Below are 20966 nucleotides of genomic sequence, written 5' to 3' on the forward strand. Positions count from 1 at the left end.
ACAGGAAAACTCATTAAAACATCCACAACATAATCCAGAGCGAATAAAAAATGGCATCATTGTAAATTTTGTTTGTAAGCCACCCAAGGAATATTTATTGATGGATGGCTATATAAATGTAATACGAAATAATAATAATGTTCAGCTTTTCTGCCACAGACACATGCCCATTTGCAATGAGATTTTTTTTAAATTATAGACGTATCTATTTTTTAATTATGCATGTGCCTAACACTGGCCCACATATGCTACCACAGCCAACAGACCTAATAACAATACTGAAGCAAAGAATGGCAACTAATAAAGTTATTACTTTTACCTTTGGAAACTGATAGGTGACTTCAGGGAGATAGGTATTTTTAGAGGGCTTCTTCTTAAGGGAAACTACTACAAAATACTCAAACAGTTCACGTTCCTGCCACTCAATCAGCTCCAGTTCCAAGGTCCGGTAACTAGGAGCCCTCTTCAGCATTGACTGGATGTGGACAAGGCGTTGGGTGTGAGCTAGTGTTACAAAAGAAGGAAGAAGCATCAATTGGCAGCTTCTGAGATGTTAAGCCCAAGCATGTTCTCTTTTAATTATGCACATATTTATTTCCGACATAAATGAAAGCACTTTGTCAAACACAGACGCAACAGAGGTTTTTGCAAAGAAACTGAAGGCTTTTACAATTATATAGTCAGTTGATTGCATAACATCAATAGACTGTAAACTATAAGGATCCTTTTACTTTATTAACAAACAGGTATGCATACAATAATTTCACAAGCAACTTCAAATCAGCTCTATATTATTCTATATACATTTCAGCCTTGATGCAATGGAAATACAAAGGGATGCATTTCCTAACTGCATTTACTCAGGTAATTTTTTTTTTTTGATCACAGCAGGTGAGGTTGCACACCAATGATGGAGCATTAGCGCAAATCTATGTAGCACTTTCTCTACAATCAAATGTGCTTCCCCACACCTCAGAACTACCCATTGCAGAGCATAATATTCTGCAGTACATCAAAAGCCATACCCTGGATTCCTTCTTTTTTGTAGGGATTTTCCCAGTGCTTTCAGTTTAGCACTACAACTCCACAGTAGAATTTATTTATTATTTGATTTATATCCCACCCTTACGCCAAGCAGGAGCCCGGGGCAGCAAACAAAAGCACTAAAAACACTTTAAAACATCATAAAAACAGACCTTAAAATACATTAAAACAAAACAACTTTAAAAACATTTTTTTAAAAGCTTTAAAGACATCTTTAAAAAAGGGTTAAAAACATATTGTTTTTTTAAAAGTTTTTTAAAAAAACATATTAAAAGTAATTCCAACACAGACGCAGACTGGGATAGGTCTCAACTTAAAAGGCTTGTTGAAAGAGGGAAGTCTTCAAAAGGAGTCGAAAAGATAACAGAGATGGCCAGGGCTGGATTAAGCTGAGGAGGACCCCTAGGCTGATTGGTGTTTGGGGGCCCCTTCTCCTCTTAGGCAGATCCGAGGGAAACAGCCGCAGGAGGGATCGCAGGACAGGAGCTTCTGAGCCGCCCGCCGTCCTGTCCCATCCCATCCCCCCCGCTTCACCTACCTTTCCACTTTTTTTGCGGCTGCGCACACTGCGCGCACAAGTTTGCCATCAATCAAGATGGCGGCCGAGGTTTCCCTAAGCGGCTGAAGCCTCTGCCGCCATCTTGGTTGATGCGCACGTGTAGCATGCGCACGTGTAGCATGCATGTGTGCCATCAACCAAGATGGCGGCAGAGGCTTCAGCCCCTTAGGGAAACCTCGGCCGCTATCTTGGTTGATGGCAAACCGCAAAAACAGCGGATAAAAAGGTAAGTGAAGCGGGGGGATGGTGGGTGGTTCGGAAGCTCTTGCACAGGCCCCCAAGAGCTCCGGGCCCCTAGGCTTCAGCCTACTAAGCCTAATGGATAATCTGGCCCTGCAGATGGTGCCTGCCTAATAGTTAAGGGGAGGGAATTCCACAGGGTAGGTGCCACCACACTAAAGGGCTACACTTGAATGAGGGCTACACTTCACATGACACCATTCACACAAGTAGCAAGTGCCTGAATGGCTTTTTAAAAATATATTGTAGGCATGGGAGCCTGATCTGGAGGGTGGGTAGGGAAAGATGTAATTCATTCCCCCCTGTGGTGGTCCCCATCAAGACCAGGGCTCCATGCCTGCAATTTACTTTTTTGTTACTTGCAGAGTTGAAGTCTCATCAAGTTCAGCCCCGAGATGCTCCCGTTTCTGCCACCAGGAGACCTTTGTATGCGGAGCAGGAACTGCTTTTATTAACAGCTGATTGGAGCTGGATATTTTCATGTTTGCTATACAGTGTGTTCCCCCCACATCCATATTTACTTCCTTTTTTGATAAGCTACAGAAAGAACTTACTGAGTTAGCCAGGAAGGTATTACCTTGGGGAATAAATATATTAACAAATACACAATACTAATTTTAAGCCCCCATAGAACTAGACGCAAGACATTGTCATTTTATCCATCTGCTTCTGCTGCACCTCAGATTACAAATACCACAGCAATCTGTATCAACCTAAAGCCAGAAAATTCATTGGAATAAAAGCAGATTCTGGCACTAGCTAGGAAGTAAGTCCATAAAAACAGACACTAACCAGACAAAGAGTTAGATGGACCAGACTGGTAGACAGCAATAACAGCAAAGACAGCTAATAAGATAATAAACTGTGTCCAGTAATTTTACAATTTTTCATATTTTGTCTTTAAAAGGTTTTTAAATGACAACCAATACATTTTTTTAAATCCAGTCCATAATACTCAGACTTTGCATTCAGTGTTTCTTACTTAAATTGCTCCATGGTCAAAAGACTGCAAAAAAACAGACCAACATAGCATGGTGGTTCAAAGCATGTGCTTTGAGCTGGAAAGTCATTTGGTCTGAATCTTAGCTCAGCCATTATCTTATTGAGTGGCTCTTACCTTCAGTGCTTTTTGCCTCCAATCTATAATAGGGGGATGATAGTACTGGCCTATTTTACAAGCTTGCAGTAATGATTACTGCTATAATGTATATACAAAGTGCTTTGAACACTTAGGACAAGTACATAGTACCAAGCATTATGATCAATCACACTGACCACCATTTAGTATACTGTTATTGGCTAAATGTATTCAGCAGGGGTAAGGAAACCTGTGACTCTCCAGATATTGTTGGACTCAAGCTCCCACCATCCTTAGCTAGTATGGTCAGTGGTCTGGGATGATGGGAGTTGGAGTTCAAGACTATCTAGAGGGCCAGAGGTCTCCCAACCCTAGTATAAGGTCTTGCACTGGAATAATTATTTTAGTCAAATGGAAACAGAAAGTTGCATCCTAAGCACCATGAAACAGGGCTTTCCAGCTTCCGCCTTACTGCATCCCCATATACTCTCTAAAAGCCAATTCTTAGGCTTGGGGGACCCTTAGAGATCAGCAGCAGTGTGTGATGCTCTCCCAGCAATGGCAGCAGAACCAAGGCAAGGACAACGTCAGTGGAGTTAAAAGTTGGCGGTAGCAGCATGCTGCAGGTGCAGGTGCACCTACAAGACAGCTGCTGCCCACATGGAACTCCCCTGACTTCACTGCTTCCCCTCCCCATCCTGGCCACCGCCTGAAGCATGATGCTGCTGCTCCACCACACTCCCATGCCACTCCTCTCAGAGACAGAATGGGGTGTGGCAAGGGGGAGTGTATCTGAATCACCTTGTCTCCAGTTTGATTTCATTGGATTGCAAAGTGATTGGAAGATAAGAACTGATGAGCCTCTCACCTTTAAACCTGTCATCTGAATCACTCTCACTCTCGCTGTTTTCATCTGAAAGAGAGAAAAGGATTCTACTATAAGAAAGAAACTTCAGGCTTGCTCTACAATTTAAATTAGCAAAAAATATGCCCCTCCATATGCCGTGCAATGAGAATAGGCTGTCAAGTGATCTCTATGTATAAAAGTTTTGTGATTATGAAAGTTTTTAAGACACTCATAAGAAAAGTGGTTTGAGGTAATTTCTGAGCTGCTTTAGGCAGCATATTGAAAACTAATCTGATACTTTCCCATCCAAATTATTTCACTGAAAGGAGGTTGTACCATATCAGAGAAGTCTAGGGGAACTCTTTAAAAGCTTAAGTAGGCAGACATCTATATGAATAACGCCAATTAATTATGCGAGAAATGCCAACTTGGGTAAGGCACTACATCACACTGGTAGGCAAACTGGTGATTCATTCGCAGCAGGCAAAGAGCTATGCCTGTGGCAGGGAGAAGCAACATCTGAGCAGGCAGCAGCAGAGCTAGGTTCAGTTCTAGGCTTATGGAAAGGGCCGTAAGCTCAGTGGTAGAACATCTGCTATGCATGCTAAAGGTCCCAGGTTCAATCCCTGGCATCTCCAGGTAGGACTGGGAATGCCCCGTCTCAAACCCTGGAGAACTGCTGCCAGTCAGTGCAGACAATACTAAGCTAGATGGACCAATGGTCTGAGTCAGTACAGGGCAGCTTCCCATGCTCCATATGTTCCTGTGCTGCAGCAACATAGCTTGTAGGACAGGCCCATTAGGAACTTTAGCCATTTCTTCTACACTGGCATACGCAGGCAATATATAATAACATACATACACAAAAATGCACATGAGATAGGCTGGCCGTAACAGACATTAAAAACATTCATTAGGAGAGAATACGCATGCAGGATCCAGTTTTACTAACAGATATTACTTTCATATTGTTGGGCATGCAACAAGTCAACAGAAAAAATCAATGGCTGAAAAAATCACCATTGGCACATTTATGCACTTCAGTTCTGCAGAAATTAGCTGACAGCTTCCAGGAAACAGCGAGAGACACTTCACACTTTACCTAGTAATCAGCTACAGCAGCATTTTCCTAGTGTCTCCTGCAGTAAACATGCAAAGTGTGAAGGGCAAATGTGCATTCCTAAGTGCTCAAGGACACACACTAGGGATCCCTAATTGGCTACAACTCCCTGATGTGTACTCTCTGCGTGCTTAGGAACAATTACCTGACCTTGCAACTTTGTGTGTTTATTTACTAGATGAGTCACCAGTGTAACAGTGACTTCTATAATGACAGATGGATGTACTTAGGCAAAAAGGTTTTCATGGTATACCTCTCAGTGATGCTGTTTCAATATTGGACATTGAAAGCTTCTTCAATCTTTTTTTCCCTCTTTTTGCACTATAGATGGAATTGATCCTTTGTACAAGCTATAAAAGAAGAGGAAAACCATTAGCCTACATCAAATCAGAAGAATGAACATAGACCAATGGGAAAGCCTGTGTTCAGATTTGTGTATGTCAGAGGGGGGGGAACCTCAGGCCTGGGGAGCAAATGTGGCCCCTCCAGGCCTCTCTATCTGGCCTTTGGACCTCTGCCCAGGCCATACCTCATCACTGGCCCTGCTTTGCACCCTGAGTGTTTTTGCCTGGCTAGAAATGTGCCCTTGATACGTGAGTGAGAACAGTTTCCAATGCACTCATTCTGTTAGCACAAGGTTTTCTATTTGTGCAACAGAAGGTACCCCCCTCTCCTCAAATCTGCTCTGGAGGGTTGAGGGGAAACCCAGAACAGAGGAGACACATGGGTAGGGGAGAGAGAGGGGAAGTTCTTTTGTGCAGCCAAAAGTACTTCTGCTGACAGAATGAGTGCACTGAATACTGTCCTGTGTGTAAAAACTAGTCTACTGCAACATTTATAGCTCTGTCTACTTCTACATTTGGCCCCGCTGATCACTAGCATGTGCCTCTTGCAAGGTTGCCTAGCTGGGAAAGTGGCCTTGGGGATGAAGTTTTTTCTCCACCTCGGCATATGTGATTCACTTATGGTTCTTTTCTGTTTCATGCAATTTAATGATTGTCATTACTAAATATGAGCATCAGGAATATTTTCATGCATCAGAAAATTCACCCCAAACAGGTTCTATGATAGAGGTGCTCCATGGTTCTGTAACATAGACATTCTACAATAAACCACTTAAGAGGTTTTACTTAGTTAAGCAGTATACAAATTCTGTTAAATAAATACATAAATAACCAAATAACCCTGGTCCAGGTCCAGTCCAGAGAGTAATGACCTAGCACAGGCTTTCCGCAATCTTTGGGTCTCCAGATGTTGGTGGATTACAATTCCCATCATAACTGACCATTGGCTATGCTGGCTGCGGCTGATGGGAGCCATAGTCCAACAACATCTGGGGACCCAAAAGTTGGGAATGGCTGACCTAGCATATGCTGATGGACCCAAAGCTGTTGTGTGACTCAAGAGTCAGGGGTCTCTTCAAGAACAAGCAGTTTCCAAAACATCTTCACCTCCAGCGAAGTGGTGGTTAGGGGGCCAGAGTATTTAAGGTCTCCCTTTTGAGCCTCTTGATTGTGTTTTGGACCTGGACTGATTCGCTATTCTTGACCTTGGTTTGTTTGAAATGTGCTGCATCATCAACCCCGCTCTCCTTGGTGAATGTTTTGCTAAGCAGCTTTGTAACTCCTAGGACTGAGATCCTAGCCCACAAGAACACCCATGGGAACATAATAAATAGGGAAGCTCCCAGGGTCAATTTCATCATGTGTAAAAGTGGCCAAAATGGTACATGAGAGCAACTGGTTAGTAGGGAGGCTAGTCATGGTTGTTCCAAATTGTTTCCATAGAAAACTAATTTTGCTGGGGTCTCATCTCTAAAAATTGTTACAACATTTATTGCTTGTCTTTAAATTGTTGGTTTTTTATTAGGCAGAATATAAAAGACTAATAGCTCAATCCTCTGCATGTTTACTTGGTAAATCTTACTGTGTTCAGTGGGGCTTACTTTTGCATAAAATTATGCAGTTAGTGACTCAACTCTATATTTAATCATATGGAATATACATTGTCTCTAAAAAACTATGATGTTAAGCATGTACTAAACACAACTGCACAGGAAAAAATTAAACACAGAGAGAAAATACTACAGGTTGTAGTACACTTCACAGGTTGTAAAGAAACATGTTGCTTTTTCTTTCTGACTTTGGGTTATTATCCTCATACTACCAGATAATTATTTCATATCCTTCTTTGACTTTTTAAGTTTTTACCAAGTAGAAATAGTTTAAATATAACTGATGCTTGTTTCAAATTTGCAGTGACGCAGTTATCTGAACTGCATAGATATAAACAATAGGATCCATGTTGGGTCAGTTGCAATTTCCTTGGGAACTACCAATACAAACAAAAACACAGAACCTAAGGCACATACTGTGGATTATAAATAGTAACAGGTCAATTGCTAGTCAAATTATAATGGTCAGGAAAGATGTGAATTGTGGTCCAAAAACATCTGGAGGCACACTGGTTAGGAAAGGCTGGCTTAAGGGAAAGCATGCAATTGCCCTTTTTCAAACATGCACCTAAAATGGCTTTTCCAGAGCTGTGGTAAGGAATACATGTGCGTAGTGTGGCTGAAACATAATGTGTGACTCAGCCATCTTCATGGATGCTTTATGCAGTTGTTCTCCCTTTTTTAAGGATCAAAAGCACGTATGGCCACACCAGGTGTTCCATTACAGACTGATAAGGTGTCCGTGAAAATAAGTGCTTCCCTCCATGTATATAAACAATGTCTATATTGGTGGTTTTACCTGTTGGTCTGAAGTCAGTTGCTATAGCACAAAAAGGACCCCAGGTACTCCGCCAACCTCCCCCGGCATTCCCATATGTATTCCTGTGCATACAATAGGAACTTCTCCTTATTGGCCATGTGAATAAAGGCAGGAAAGAATGGGTCCTGCACATAAGAACTCCATAGATAAGATGTTTCAAACAAACACATCCAATCCCATTACTCTGAGGGCATGCTGTTTTGCGCAATCAACTTGACAAAATGATGCGCTTCCATGAATATATAAAAAAATGTTTTGAAAGACAGGTATACTAGCATAACAGACAAATAATGTACATATACCAGGAAGGTGGCAATTGGTGCATGGCTTTAACATTTGTTGTGTACCCAAATGTATTGAGAGCCAATGTTGTGTAGCAGTTCGAATGATGGGCTAGGACAAGAGAGATCTGGGTTCAGATCACCCCTCAGGCATGAAGCTCACTTGGTGACTGTGGGACACTCACTCTCAGCCTAACAGCTTGAGAGAATAAAGGGGAAGAGAAGGAAGAACCAGGTGTTTCCCCAAGCTCTTTGCAGGAAGTATAGGATAAAAAAGCTTTACATACATTAAAAACAAGTGTTTGTTTTAGCACTGGTCAGGAAAACCACTGCTTCTGAATGCAACCAATCTCTTTCACAATTATACTTAATTTGGGATGTTGCACCAATGGAGAAGCTGAATGACTAAAATAATTTTCTGGAACTATAGCTACTTTATTTTAACCTACATTGAGAAAACACCTGCTCAAAAGAGCCCACACATAATATGATGTATCATTCACTTACTAGAGTGACTCAGAATACTGCTCAGAACTGTTGCTGCTGTGTGGCACTGAAACTATAGAATGGAAGAAATGCTTTTTTTCATATCCTCATCTATAGTGCAGCCCCAACAAAACTTACGTTACCTATGTTCTGTTCCACTAAGTCCCAATTTTCCCTTAACCTCCCCCCTTCCCCACCTGCCTGCTAACGTGTGTGCGCTCTGTCTCACACACACATGAAAGAAATTAAAATCTCAGGATTGATTCATAGTGGCTCTTACCTTTGGGACCCTCCTGGCCCTGCGTGTAGACAGAAGTTCACTAGTAGTACTCAGACTATCTTCATTCAGGCTGGAGGGAGAGGAGGGAATGCCAAGCTGGGCCAGCAGTAGCGTATCATCGTGACTGTGCCTCTTGGGTAATCGTGGTAGATGGTGGCTTTTCCTTTCTGACCAGTTTCCAATTCTTAGAGACTGGCTGCTGGGCTTTGAAGGTAGCTAAGAAATAAGCATAAGCCCATAAGAGGAGCCCTGCTGGAATAGACAAAAAGTGCATCCAATGCAGCATCCTGTCTCATACATCAGCAGCTGGATGCCTATAGGAAGCCCACAAGCAGAAATTGGTATTCAGAGGCATGCTGCCTCTGATCCTGGAGGTAGTATTTATGACTAGTAACCACTGATAGCCTGATCCTCTATGAATTTGTCTAATCCCCTTTTAAAGCCATCTGTTGGCAGATATCACCACATCCTGTGGGAGTTATTTCCATTGTTTTAACTATGTGCTTTGTGAAGAAGTACTTCCTTTTGCCAGTCCTGAATCTCCTACCATTTAAGCTTATTTGGTTAACTCTGAGTTCTGGTATTTTGAGAGATGGAGAAAAACTTCACTCTATCCACTTTCTCCACACCTTGCATAATTTTATACCCTTCTATCACCCCCCTCACTTACTCTCTGTTTTTAAAAAATAACCGCAATTACTGTAAAGTTTCCTTGTAGGTGATGTATTTCAGTTTCCTAATCATTTTGTTTGCTCTTTTCTGTATCTGTTTCAACTCTACAATATCATTTTTGAGGAAAAAGAAAGCTACTCTAGGCACAGAAACACAGTTGTTCTGGTAAAATCCAACTAGGCCAGGTCTTGACTGAATTTTTAATAAAATTAAACCTCAAATGAGCTTCAGTGAACATTAAATAAGGGGAGTTTGTGAGAGGGGGACAAAACTGCCTTTTCACTGAAGAGACTGCATTTTACCATTAGTGTAAGGAACTGCCTTATACCACCTCAGAAGATTGGTCCATCCAGCCCAGCACTCCCTGTCTTGGCTCGCAATCTTTCCAAGCTCTGTTGCGTGTGGAATTTTTAGCTGCAGATGCCAAGGATTAGGCCTGGGATTCCCATGTGCTCTACCACTGAACTCTTGTTTCCTTGCAATTGACTCCTCTAGACTGCAGTTCTACACACGCCTGCATGAAAGTAAATCCCACTGAACACAGGAACAGGATTGCACAACTAGAATAATATTACATCCCTTCCTTTCTAAATACAGTATGACAATATAGAGTCTTCCTTCCTTCCCACTAATCATCTATTAACAATTATGTGAAGAGAACTTTGTTTTGTCTGTCATGAATCTCTCACCATTCAACTTCACTGGATGACACCTCTCCCTATTAACTTTCTCCACACCGTGCATAATTTTATAAATCTCTATCATGTTTCTTATTTACTTTTTTCCTAAACTTCCACAAACTTAATATTTCCTCATAGGGTAGCTATTGAGCTCTTCTGAACATTTTGATGGCCCCCTCCTTTTGCATCTCTACAGTGTGTTTTTTGAGAAGCAGTGATCAGAACCCTACACAGAACTCCAAAGTAATTAGCTATCCTTTAAAGTTGATGCATGTTTAATAGCTGACTAGGTAATTACGATCGGCATTTACATCCAATAACCCCCCTCCAATTTTCTCTCTGTTTTGTTAATTCTCAGAAATGGCCATTAACATTCATGTGATTTTTTTCCTTTGTTTGTCCGTTCTCTAATTCTTCTGTTCCTTAAATGTTTAGATTAAATAATCATTTCAGTCATTATTCATTATCAAATTAAATCTGAAGAAATTGTAGTTTTCTCAATCTATCAAACAATGTTTCAATGCAATGCAATTTTTTAACTTTTCATCTATGATAGACTACATAAATTTTTCTTCTAAGTGGCAACAGCATCATAGATACTGCACACAGCACAGAAGACACTCTGTGTGGGTGTTCTGTGGAGGACCTTAAATAATGCTTTGTTGCAGGGTGTGCAGATTGCACTAGTGGATGGAGGTAGATGGACATCGCATTAAGGTTTGCAAGCAAATCAGCTTCATTTTATTACAGCCAATTACAAAAATAATTACCTTTCGCTGCAACACTACTTTTGAATGCAATAGGAGGGGCTCACTTCATTCACTACTCAGTACTCAGCATATTTGTTTGGCTTTCACTTATAAATTATATAAAGAAGCCCCTGAGTGCTGCTGCCAGAGGAGGGATGACAATGCCTATTTGTATGGTAGTGCATGGTGCGTCTTATTGCCCATCCCATTGCTATATGGCATAAGCACACCCACGTTGCCATTATCAGAGGGAATCCTCTATGCTGCAACCAGGGCAGGAATCCTATAGGCTATCATTCCATCCTTCTTCTGGCCACCTTTTAATTATTAAGCAAAACTGGCTGAGGCAACAGAGACTCAGTGGGTGATTATTTGCCTAACTGATATGCAAGCAGGAAAAAAACACATGGAACATCATAAGCATTTTCATTAAAAATTACTTTTTTTCGCTAAAAAAAAAAAGCGGATTGGCAAGTGTGAAAGCGAACAGGAACAAAAAAAGGGTGGATCGGGAAGGAAAGACAGACTCTCAGAATCCAAGCGGATCAGAACCCCATCCCTAGCTCAGACCCATTAATGTATATATGAAGTTACAACTTTTGCACACTGTATGTCACTTATAGAAGGTGAGGGAATCTGGTGATTTAGAAGACAAGGTTCCAACCCATGTCCCAAAAAATCTCAAAGGTGCCCAGCACAGAAACTGCCAAGCATCTAGGAAAAGATAAGCATAGCCATTCCAAGAACAACACACCAGCTACGGGGCCCTCACTGTATAGCCTTGCGGGTCCCTTAATACCACTATGCAGAAACTATGAAAGCTTGCTCCTTTGTGGTTTGCTCAATGGGAATGGACTGCCTCTTCTTCCATAACTAGGCTCCTAAACTTTTTAAGGTAATTTTGTGCACTGATGCCCTACCTGTTACCCTTTCCATATTGATTCTAGGGGAATACCAGATTGTTGTGAAATAATGGAAATCTTGTTCAAGAATGACAAAGCCTGATGCATTTCATCAGGAAATTGTGGCGCTTTTTAAACACCTGTCTGTCAATGGAGAGTTCTGCAGACTTTTGGCTGAACTAATGAAACTGCCTTCCTGCTTTATAGCTAAATGACAATATAGTTATAATGGTGACAGAATACAATTATAATTCTCAAAAATTTCAAATTCATTGAGGCCACCACAATGAACAGATATGTTAGAGACTCTGGTCCCCTCAGATGTTACTCTTCATGCATTCCAAGAAAGCCTGGAGGGTGAGCCAGGTATGCCGGCCTACCTCACAATGCCCCTATCCCTGCCAGCTATATCCCAGATCTCCGCAAACTGGGCAGAAGGTCTATATACATTCATCTGAACATTCATAGACTCCTCCATGTGTTCACGATGTTGGTGATGGGAGAAGCGCATGCACCCTCTATGTGTTCTTGGAATGCGTGGCAGGTAATTTCTGAGGGGAGCTCTTCTCTCTCGATATTCCTCAATTTAAAAACTGAGCTTTGTTTCCTCATATCCAACATCATGGCTATTTCCTGCTCCCCATCCCTCTAGAAGGAAATGGGGAAGTAGCTCAGGGTTAATGTTTTGAAAAACCATTTTCCACTGAAATGAGCTACCTGGACCATTTCCACCCACCTCTAAGACACAGTATGGAGGAGGGAAAATATATACATGAGCAGTAGAGTTGGGAAAGCAACCAGTTGGGCTGAGAACCCAATGGGGACTGGTCAACATGTGGTAAGGCAATGCATATCTGGAGGTGAGACACACTGAATCTATCAGCTGGGATACCTGGAGTTAAGTATACCCCATGTCACACTATAGCACTCAGACAGTGCTATGGATTTCTAATTTGATGCTGGAAAAAAGCAATTTGATCCTGTGCCTCAATTGTGCATGTGTACATCAATGCAGGTGTTTGTGTGTGTGTGTGTGTTTCCTTGTCAGATGCAGACTTTGTCTCTCAGTGGCTTTTGATACCACTGACCACGGTATCCTTTTGGACCGCCTGGAGGAATTAGGCATAGGGGGCACTACACTGCAGTGGTTCTGTTCCTTCCTCTGTGATAGGCACCAAAGAGTAGCATTGGGGAATGAGGTTTCAGACCCTTGGCCTCTCACTTGTGGCATGCCACAGGGCTCCATCCTCTCCCCGACGCTATTTAACATCTATATAAAGCCGCTGGGGGCTATCATTAGGAGATTTGGGCTGCAGTGTCACCAATATGCAGATGACACGCAGCTCTATCTCTCATTTAAATCTTCACTGAGGTTGGCTGTAGAAACCCTATCCAAGTGCCTGGAGTCGGTGAGTGGCTGGATGGGAAGGAATAAGCTGAAGCTGAACCCTGACAAAACCAAGGTACTGTTCGTGGGGGACAAGGGAAGGTTAGGGGATTTGGACCTGGTGCTCAACGGGGTACAATTGCCCCTGAAAGACCAGGTCCACAGCCTCAGGAGCATTCTTGACTCCCAAATGTCCATGGAAGCTCAGGTCTCGACTGTGAGCCGGGCAGCATTGTATCAACTCCATCTGATACGGAGGCTGCGCCCCTACCTTCCCAATCATCTGCTCCTAATGATGGTACATGCCCTGGTCTCCTCTCGCCTAGACTACTGTAATGCGTTCTACGTGGGGCTACCCTTGAAAACGGTCTGGAAGCTGCAACTGGTACAGAACGCGGCGGTGCGCCTGATTAAAGGCAGCGGCCGATGAGATCACATAACTCTAGTGCTAAAAGAGTTGCACTGGTTACCAGTTGCTTGCCGGGCCCAATTCAAGGTGTTGGTTTTGACCTTTAAATCCATTTATGGTCTCGGCCCAGTCTATCTGAAGGAGCGCCTCCAACATCATCAGGGATGCCTCTCAACAAGATCAGCCTCAGAAGACCTTCTCTGGATCCCACCGGTTAAAACAGCTAGACTAGTGAGGACTAGAGAGAGGGCTTTTTCAATTGTGGCCCCCACCCTGTGGAACTCCCTCCCAAATGATCTCCGCCATGCCCCTTCTATGATGAGTTTCCACCGGGCCGTGAAGACCTGGCTCTTCAGGCAGGCTTTTGGGGTGGGCTAGATTTTATCGTTACTGTTTCCAGATTTTTAATGTTTATTATATTTGTATGCCTATTTTGTACGTCGCCCAGAGTGGCTGGATAGCTAGCCAGATGGGCGACTAAGAAATTCAATAAATAAATAAACAAGCCTTAATCTCTTAATCAAGACTTTAAACTTCCTAATGTTTGCAACATATTTAATAATATAAACAAAATCACATGCATTCAGGGAAAGATATCTTCCTCATCACTGACTACATCACATATAATGTCCAGTATTTGTCTGTGACATTTGGGCATGCATATCCCACAAAACATATAGTGAATGTGTTATTGTCAGGGAAAATACCGCACTTTGAAAGGTCAAAAAAAATGCAATACACTTCAGTAAAAAGATCTGGGGCTGCATGAAATAAATGAATGCCTGCATGTTGTAAAATTTTGTTCCACATATCCCTGCCATCTGGGGTTAAGTAGGTAGTTTTTGTGAGCAGGACCTTCTCAGTGATGGCACCCTCCTTATGGTATCCCTAGGAAGTCTAATTGTAACGACACCTTTTGGGAAGCTGGGTAAATAGTTCTGTTTAAGAAAACATTTGCAATTGGCTAAAGACTACTGATTTTATTTTGTGCAGTCCTAACATTTGTTTCTCTCTCTGATTATTTTTATTTTATTTTATTGTATATTATGTATTGCATTTTAATATAATCTGTAAATGCTAAGGGTGAGACTATGGATTAACAGGCAGATGGAAATTTTCAAATACATAAACGCCCATTTGTTGCACAAAAAAGAAATTGTGCAAAAAGATCTTATGTCTCTTTATGTGGAATACAAATAATTACTTTATGCAGTTGTTTAATTAAACCATTTGGAATTTTTGCTTGCTTCAGTACAAACACTGATCCTACATTCCTAAAGTTGGAAAGAACTCAGTGGATCATGTAATCCACACACATACACCACATCACAAGCACACACACACAGGCTATCTTTAACAACAGCAATCCTAACTCCTTAGAGATACTTGTCCATTAAAAAAAAGTCATATGTATTTTTAAGAAAACTGAAAACAAGCCCACTGTGTTTTTTTAAAGCCCATTTTTAATCAAGAATATAATTCAGAGGTTAAGCCCACTGATTTAAACCTAAACTGCCATTCCACATATTTCAAGGTTTCTGCAGTAGATTATCATGTAATAAATATTTCACACTCTTACATAATGTCACCAAAGACATTTGGAAGTAAGTCTCTCTGCTATCAGTGAAATTTCCTGGAAGTAAATTACACTGAACCTAGTGAGACATTTTCACATGCATCCATGTAGGACCAGAATAGAATAGCAAAATTAGTTTGGGAGATGAGGAGTTAAAACAGTTATCTGTCTGTTTTAAGAAAACCTTGCTGTGCCTTACCATTTTCTCAACTAATGACACATTGTTTTAACACTACGTTCAGTAACTTCACCAAATAAACATAAATACTGGGTGGAGGATGCATTACAATTAAGGAAAACAAAGAATGAAAAAATCAAACCTTGGTCTATCCTCTATTGAAACTGATAAAAAACCAGTAATTGATTCTAGGAGTTACTCACTTGAGCAAGACTAACAACAGTTCTAACATATTGCATTAAATAGCATCACAGAATTTAAGGGAAAGTGCATGTATATAGCAAATGTACAGTTAGCAGTATATAAAATTAAAGCTGCCAAAATGTTTAGAGCAAATATCTAAAGGGAAACTAGTTCTTTCCTAATAACCTTTCTTGGTGGAATTCAATTAACAGTTACTATTGTTTTCTAGCTATGCTTCTGTGGCTAGTTCTTTTGCAACCAAACAAATAAAATACTTTCACATCTAAACATAAGGTTTGAGAACAGCCCAGCCCTCTTAAGACATGCTGAGTTACCTGTGGAGGTGTCGTGTACTTCCTGTCCTGCGGAGTCCACATCCTGTGCAAAGAATCCAAGGAACTTTCCGAGAACTGCTGGGATTTTCGGCCTGCATTACGGGCTTTCAGCTCCACATCCTCATACGGGTTTTCCTTGGGTGAATCTCCTTTATAATTTTTTTGAAGGAAAGAAAAACAGATGGGAATGTAAAACAAAAAAATATCATGTGAACTAAGTAAAAGGCTTGTAGAAACCTCCTTAACTTCCAGCGTGACTCATCCTTCCAACTGCAGCTGGAAGTACTTGGAGCAGATTTTGGCTATGAAAGACTGTTTTTAAAAAAAAAAAACTGTAGAGATTTCACAAGACTGCTTTCTGAATCCCTACAGCTTTGTCAAGCTTTATTCGTGAATGTAAAAGAAAACACTAAACACACAACTACTTTAAGAAGAACCCGGCAGCTTGCTAACAGTCCAATCTTTGGTGTGTTTACTCAGAAGCAGGGATGCCATCAGGGCAGGATTTTGGGGAAGAAGTCCAGGGCTCCACTCAGCAGAATGAGCAAATGGCCCCCAAACGCAGTAGGGCTGGCTTCCCACATTTTGAAGCAAGTGAAATAATACACATTGCTATCTATAGGGGAGAAGGGTGTCATAAGATTATGAAGTCCGAAACCTGAACTTACCTAACAGGACCACTGCTCAGAAATCCTACTGAATTCAATGAGATGTAGTCCCTTGTGAGTGTCCATAGAATAGTAAATCAGAGTTATTCTCTCTCATAATAAAAATAATGGAAATGGTTTTACTTTATTTTGAGACACTCTGGCTTGGATCGCATGTCACTTTAACCATTGTTAAAAGTAAGTTATGTTTAAAGGGTGAATGTGCAGCATTGTAGTGCATGTTGCTGAAATTATGGATGCTTCGTGCTATTCCCCACAGTCCTGCTGCTGCACTGCCAGAAGATGAACCACGGTCTGGTTTACGATTACATCTGAACCCGGGTTTGTGGTTTGTTTTAGGAACCCGAGTTCAAACATAACCCTGAGACCATGACTTAGTTCCCGGCAACGCAGCAGTAGGATGAGTGGGGAATAGCAAACCACCTGCTATTTCAGCAGCATGCACCAGCACCCTGCAGGTTCAATTTTTAAATGATTATTTAGGTTAACTATGGTTAAAGCAACATGAGAACCAGGCGTATGCATAGAAAAGCATCACTGTAAAATGATACAGATCATTGTAATAAATAAATAATAAAAAGAATGGCATTATCCTATCACATGCTTTAAGAAATCTCTTATTAACTATTAAGTTCAGCTCTGTCACTCTATAGCTCAGGAGTTAAAAACAGCAAATTATTTTTATGCAATAGAGGCTTTCTCATTTTAATTTCTACAAACATTTGTGGCTCCCTAAAAGAAATGTTACTCCTATATATCTTTCTTAAATAAATCTTAAATAAATTAATCTATGGGTAACATCCATATGAAAACAGAAATGAGACCACTCAACCAGATAAATAATATTTGAAAGGCTTGATGGAGCAATAATATCTGAACAATACAGAAGAGCTGATTGCAGGCATGCCAAGCTTTTTAAAAAAATTATCAAAAATTGATTAATTTGCAATGTTGAATTTTTGTTTTGTTTTTTGGCTTAATTAATAAATATTTTCTAAAAGATCGCAAGATAAAATGGAAGCCTTAACTTAAACTTGAGGCAGTACAGAAACGTCAATGTTTAAATCATTTATTCAGTCTCAGCTATACAGGAGATATATATGGATACCACCTGCTAGCATCACCCTAGAAACATATTATTCATCATGACATCACCATAAGGACATAGGAGTCCTTCTAGGTCAAACCAAGAGTGCAGAATCCTCTTTCCAACAGGAGCCAGCCAACTGTTTCCAGGAATTCACAAGCAAGAGTCTGAAGGCAACATACTTTCTCTGGTATTTCCACTGTGCCACCCAGAACATATAACCTCTGAAACTAAAGGTTCCATTTAGCAATTATGGCAGTTGGCTATTTATTAGACCAATCCCCCTCCATGAAGATGTCAAATCGTTTTCTAAACCCATCTAAGCCAGTGACCATAACCATATTTTGTGGCAGCGAATTCAAATTATCTGTTGAGTGAGGAAATTCTTTTGTCTGTCCTGAATCTACTGCCAATCGGTGTAATTTGATGACCCCCGATCAGCATGGTCACTGGCCAGGGATGATGGGAGCTGCAGTCCAATAACATAGACGGCACTTGTGTGCATGTGTGAATGAATACAAGAGAAAGAAAGGCACAGGGCCTTTGTGAACAGTCTAGCTGGACTGGTAAATGAACAGAGAGTTAGTTGTCAAGTCTGCACTGAATATTTAACAGCAAATGAGCACTAAATGAAAAGAATCTGTTCTGAAATCACATCCGATGAGTACCATCTGCTCTAGAGAATGCAAATGTAAGAGGTAGCAGGAAAACATTAACGATTGAAGCAACTCATTATATACAGCACGTGTAATACCAAAGCAGCATTCCCCTTTAAGGGTAAATGCAACTAACCACCATCACCTTGGGAGCTTTTAAGATGGTAACCTCACCTCGGCTCTGAGGCTTTGGCACAGGAGTGACGGAAGAGCTTTTAAACACTGATCCCTGCCTGATCAGATATTGGAAAGCAGATGAGTCACTGTTGCCTTTGCATTTCCTAGGTAGGGAATCCTGGAAAGGAACTGTATCAAAAGCTAACTGGGCAGGCAGGCACATTGGTGACTACTGACTGGACAGCAGCTACCTATTTTAAATTTCACACTTTACTTGGTCTCTGCGACCCATTTAAAATGGGGGCACGGGACAGAAGATCAGATTGCGCAGAAGGGAAGCAGGCAGAATGAAAGAAAAATGCTGATTTTTCTTTTGTTTGAGGGGAAAGAGGAGAAATGAGTGCTTTGAGGTAAATTAATTGAAAATGAATTGATGGTGGGGATGAATTGGGTAAATTAGTGGAGGAATTGATGGTGAGATGTAGGTGACAAATTCATTCTTTGTGGGAATTTGGGGTAAATTTATTGAAGGAGAAATGGTCTGGGAAGAACCTAAGTGGAAAATTAATCTAGGAAGAATTTGGGAGTTTGATGTTTGGAGCTTGGGCCCACCCTCTGCCTTATACTCAATTTGGGGCCTTGGGTAAGTCACATATCTCTCGGTCTCACTAGTTTACCTTCCATAACATGGATATTGCAATAGGATATGTGGATTCAAAGGAGTGGGCCAGTATTCAGGGCTTTGACCTTACCTCTACTGTGTGTGGCCTTTACAAGCTTGCTACAAAAATCTCTTACCAGTGTACCTGTGGTAAATGTGGCCTTAATCACTCAATGCCCCCATGCAATTAACAATCACATGTGTGAGGAAATGGGGCTGTCTCCACTCCCTGCCTCCATCCCTTGCTGGTCCTAGCACCAATATGGTACCCACATATTGAGGGAAGTTCTGAAGAGGAAAGCTTATACACATGTGGGCTTGTCCCACAATTTAGAACCCTGTGCAATCAGGGTTCTAAATTGTGCTAGGAGTGTACATTTCTAGAGCTTCAATGTATTTGTAAATTATGTCACGGGGGGGGAATTCAGATTTTTGTGCAAGTCTGTTCACATACACATTAAGAATGTCAGAATGAGACAAAAGCCTTTTTTGTGTGTTCACCCACATCGCATGAAGGGGAAGAATGGGAATGCACTCACTGGCCCCATCTGCTCTGTCACATTTTTATTGCCTGGCCACACCACTTTCCACACATTCAAGCAGAAAGTATGTCACAGGGAACATGCTTTACATCCAGGGTAGCCAAGGTGCCACCTTCCAGATGTTGTTGGATTACAACACCCATCATCCATGACCATTTGCAATGCTGTTTGGCACTGATGGGAGTCCAACAATATCTGGAGTCCAACAATATCTGGAAGCCACTAGGTTGGCTACCCCTGTCCTACATGATTTAGAATCCTGATTGTCCATGGCTCTAAATCACATGGATAGCCTACATCCTTCAGATCTCCCCCCTCCAACATCTGGAAGACAGAATGACTGAGCAACAGGGATGTGACAAAGGAGGCAGAGACAGTGAGCACAACTGCACTCTACCCTCTTCCCTGCATGCAATTGTAATTGCATAAGGCAGAATGTCCAAATACGGATAAAAAGTGTAACTGAAAACTAAACATTCTGATCTCAGTATTTTTCATTTAAAATAATCTAACATGACCTGTGCCAAAAGCCTTCAAAACTCTATGGATTGTGTGAAACTACATTATATATTTGGAATTCATTTAGTATTTACCCTCATAAAGTACCTGAATGAAACAATTATTTACCTAATATGCTGCCTATCTAATTTTGTTTTCAGTTATTTTGGTTTGTATTGATAGCTGAAAATCGTCATCATCATCATCTAACTTAAATATACATGTGGATAAATTTGCAATATTTATTTTATCAAATGTATGCTGCTTTCAGTATCTACGGTATAAACAGTATCTTAAAAGGTACTGCAATGCATGCAGACCAATATTTTAGGATGGTTTTAATAACAAGGTTTGAACAGCTGCTACAATTGAAAATATTTCCACTGGCAATTCTTGATCATTATCTCAGAAGCATGGAATGCAAATGTATAGATTGTACTGGAATTCACAAACTCTGGAGACGAGACACCTCCCAGCTCAGATGAAGTACAATTTAGAAACATATTTGACTATATAGCAAATACATTTTAATTAAATTCAGCCTTTGTAGAACATAAATCTGAAGCTATAAATTCGACGATACCTTGAATAAACTGCCCAAAGAAAAAATAAGGGTGACAACCTAAAGTAGCACAAACAATTCTGAAGGAGGGGAAATTCAAAGGGTAGCAGGTGCAAATAATGGTAACTATAAGATTAAAGGAATTTTGAAAGATGGGCAGAGGTCAGCCACTTTGATTTACATGAAAAATGAGAGTGAGGGTAGAAATACACTCACTGTTCTACCAGTTCCAGTGCGTCTCCACTTCTGTCTTCTGAAAACAGGCACACGAGGCTAGTCAAACCCTGCCCCTTTTTACTGTAAAACCTAGTGGGATCCACTCCAGTGCTTTTTATTATTTTTTTTCAGCTTCAAACAGATTTGCAACTAATCAGCAGATCAACCTGTTCCCCTCC

General features: G+C 41.0%; 1 protein-coding gene across 10 annotated transcripts in view; it reads right to left on the reverse strand.

Annotated features, from left to right (window-relative positions):
• Nucleotides 1-20966, reverse strand: part of DENND2B (DENN domain containing 2B) — a 236710-nt gene that overhangs the window by 57293 nt on the left and 158451 nt on the right. For all 10 annotated transcript variants that reach the window (XM_061610355.1, XM_061610353.1, XM_061610359.1 and 7 more), the window contains 5 exons: nucleotides 15781-15929; nucleotides 8710-8925; nucleotides 5142-5238; nucleotides 3790-3834; nucleotides 320-504 (listed from right to left, as the gene is read on the reverse strand). In XM_061610355.1, coding sequence (XP_061466339.1) covers nucleotides 320-504; nucleotides 3790-3834; nucleotides 5142-5238; nucleotides 8710-8925; nucleotides 15781-15929 — 692 coding nt within the window. The remainder of the gene's footprint in view (nucleotides 1-319; nucleotides 505-3789; nucleotides 3835-5141; nucleotides 5239-8709; nucleotides 8926-15780; nucleotides 15930-20966) is intronic.

The sequence above is a fragment of the Rhineura floridana genome, chromosome 2 (genome assembly GCF_030035675.1).
Source record: "Rhineura floridana isolate rRhiFlo1 chromosome 2, rRhiFlo1.hap2, whole genome shotgun sequence".
In the NCBI taxonomy this organism is placed as follows: Eukaryota; Metazoa; Chordata; class Lepidosauria; order Squamata; family Rhineuridae; genus Rhineura; species Rhineura floridana.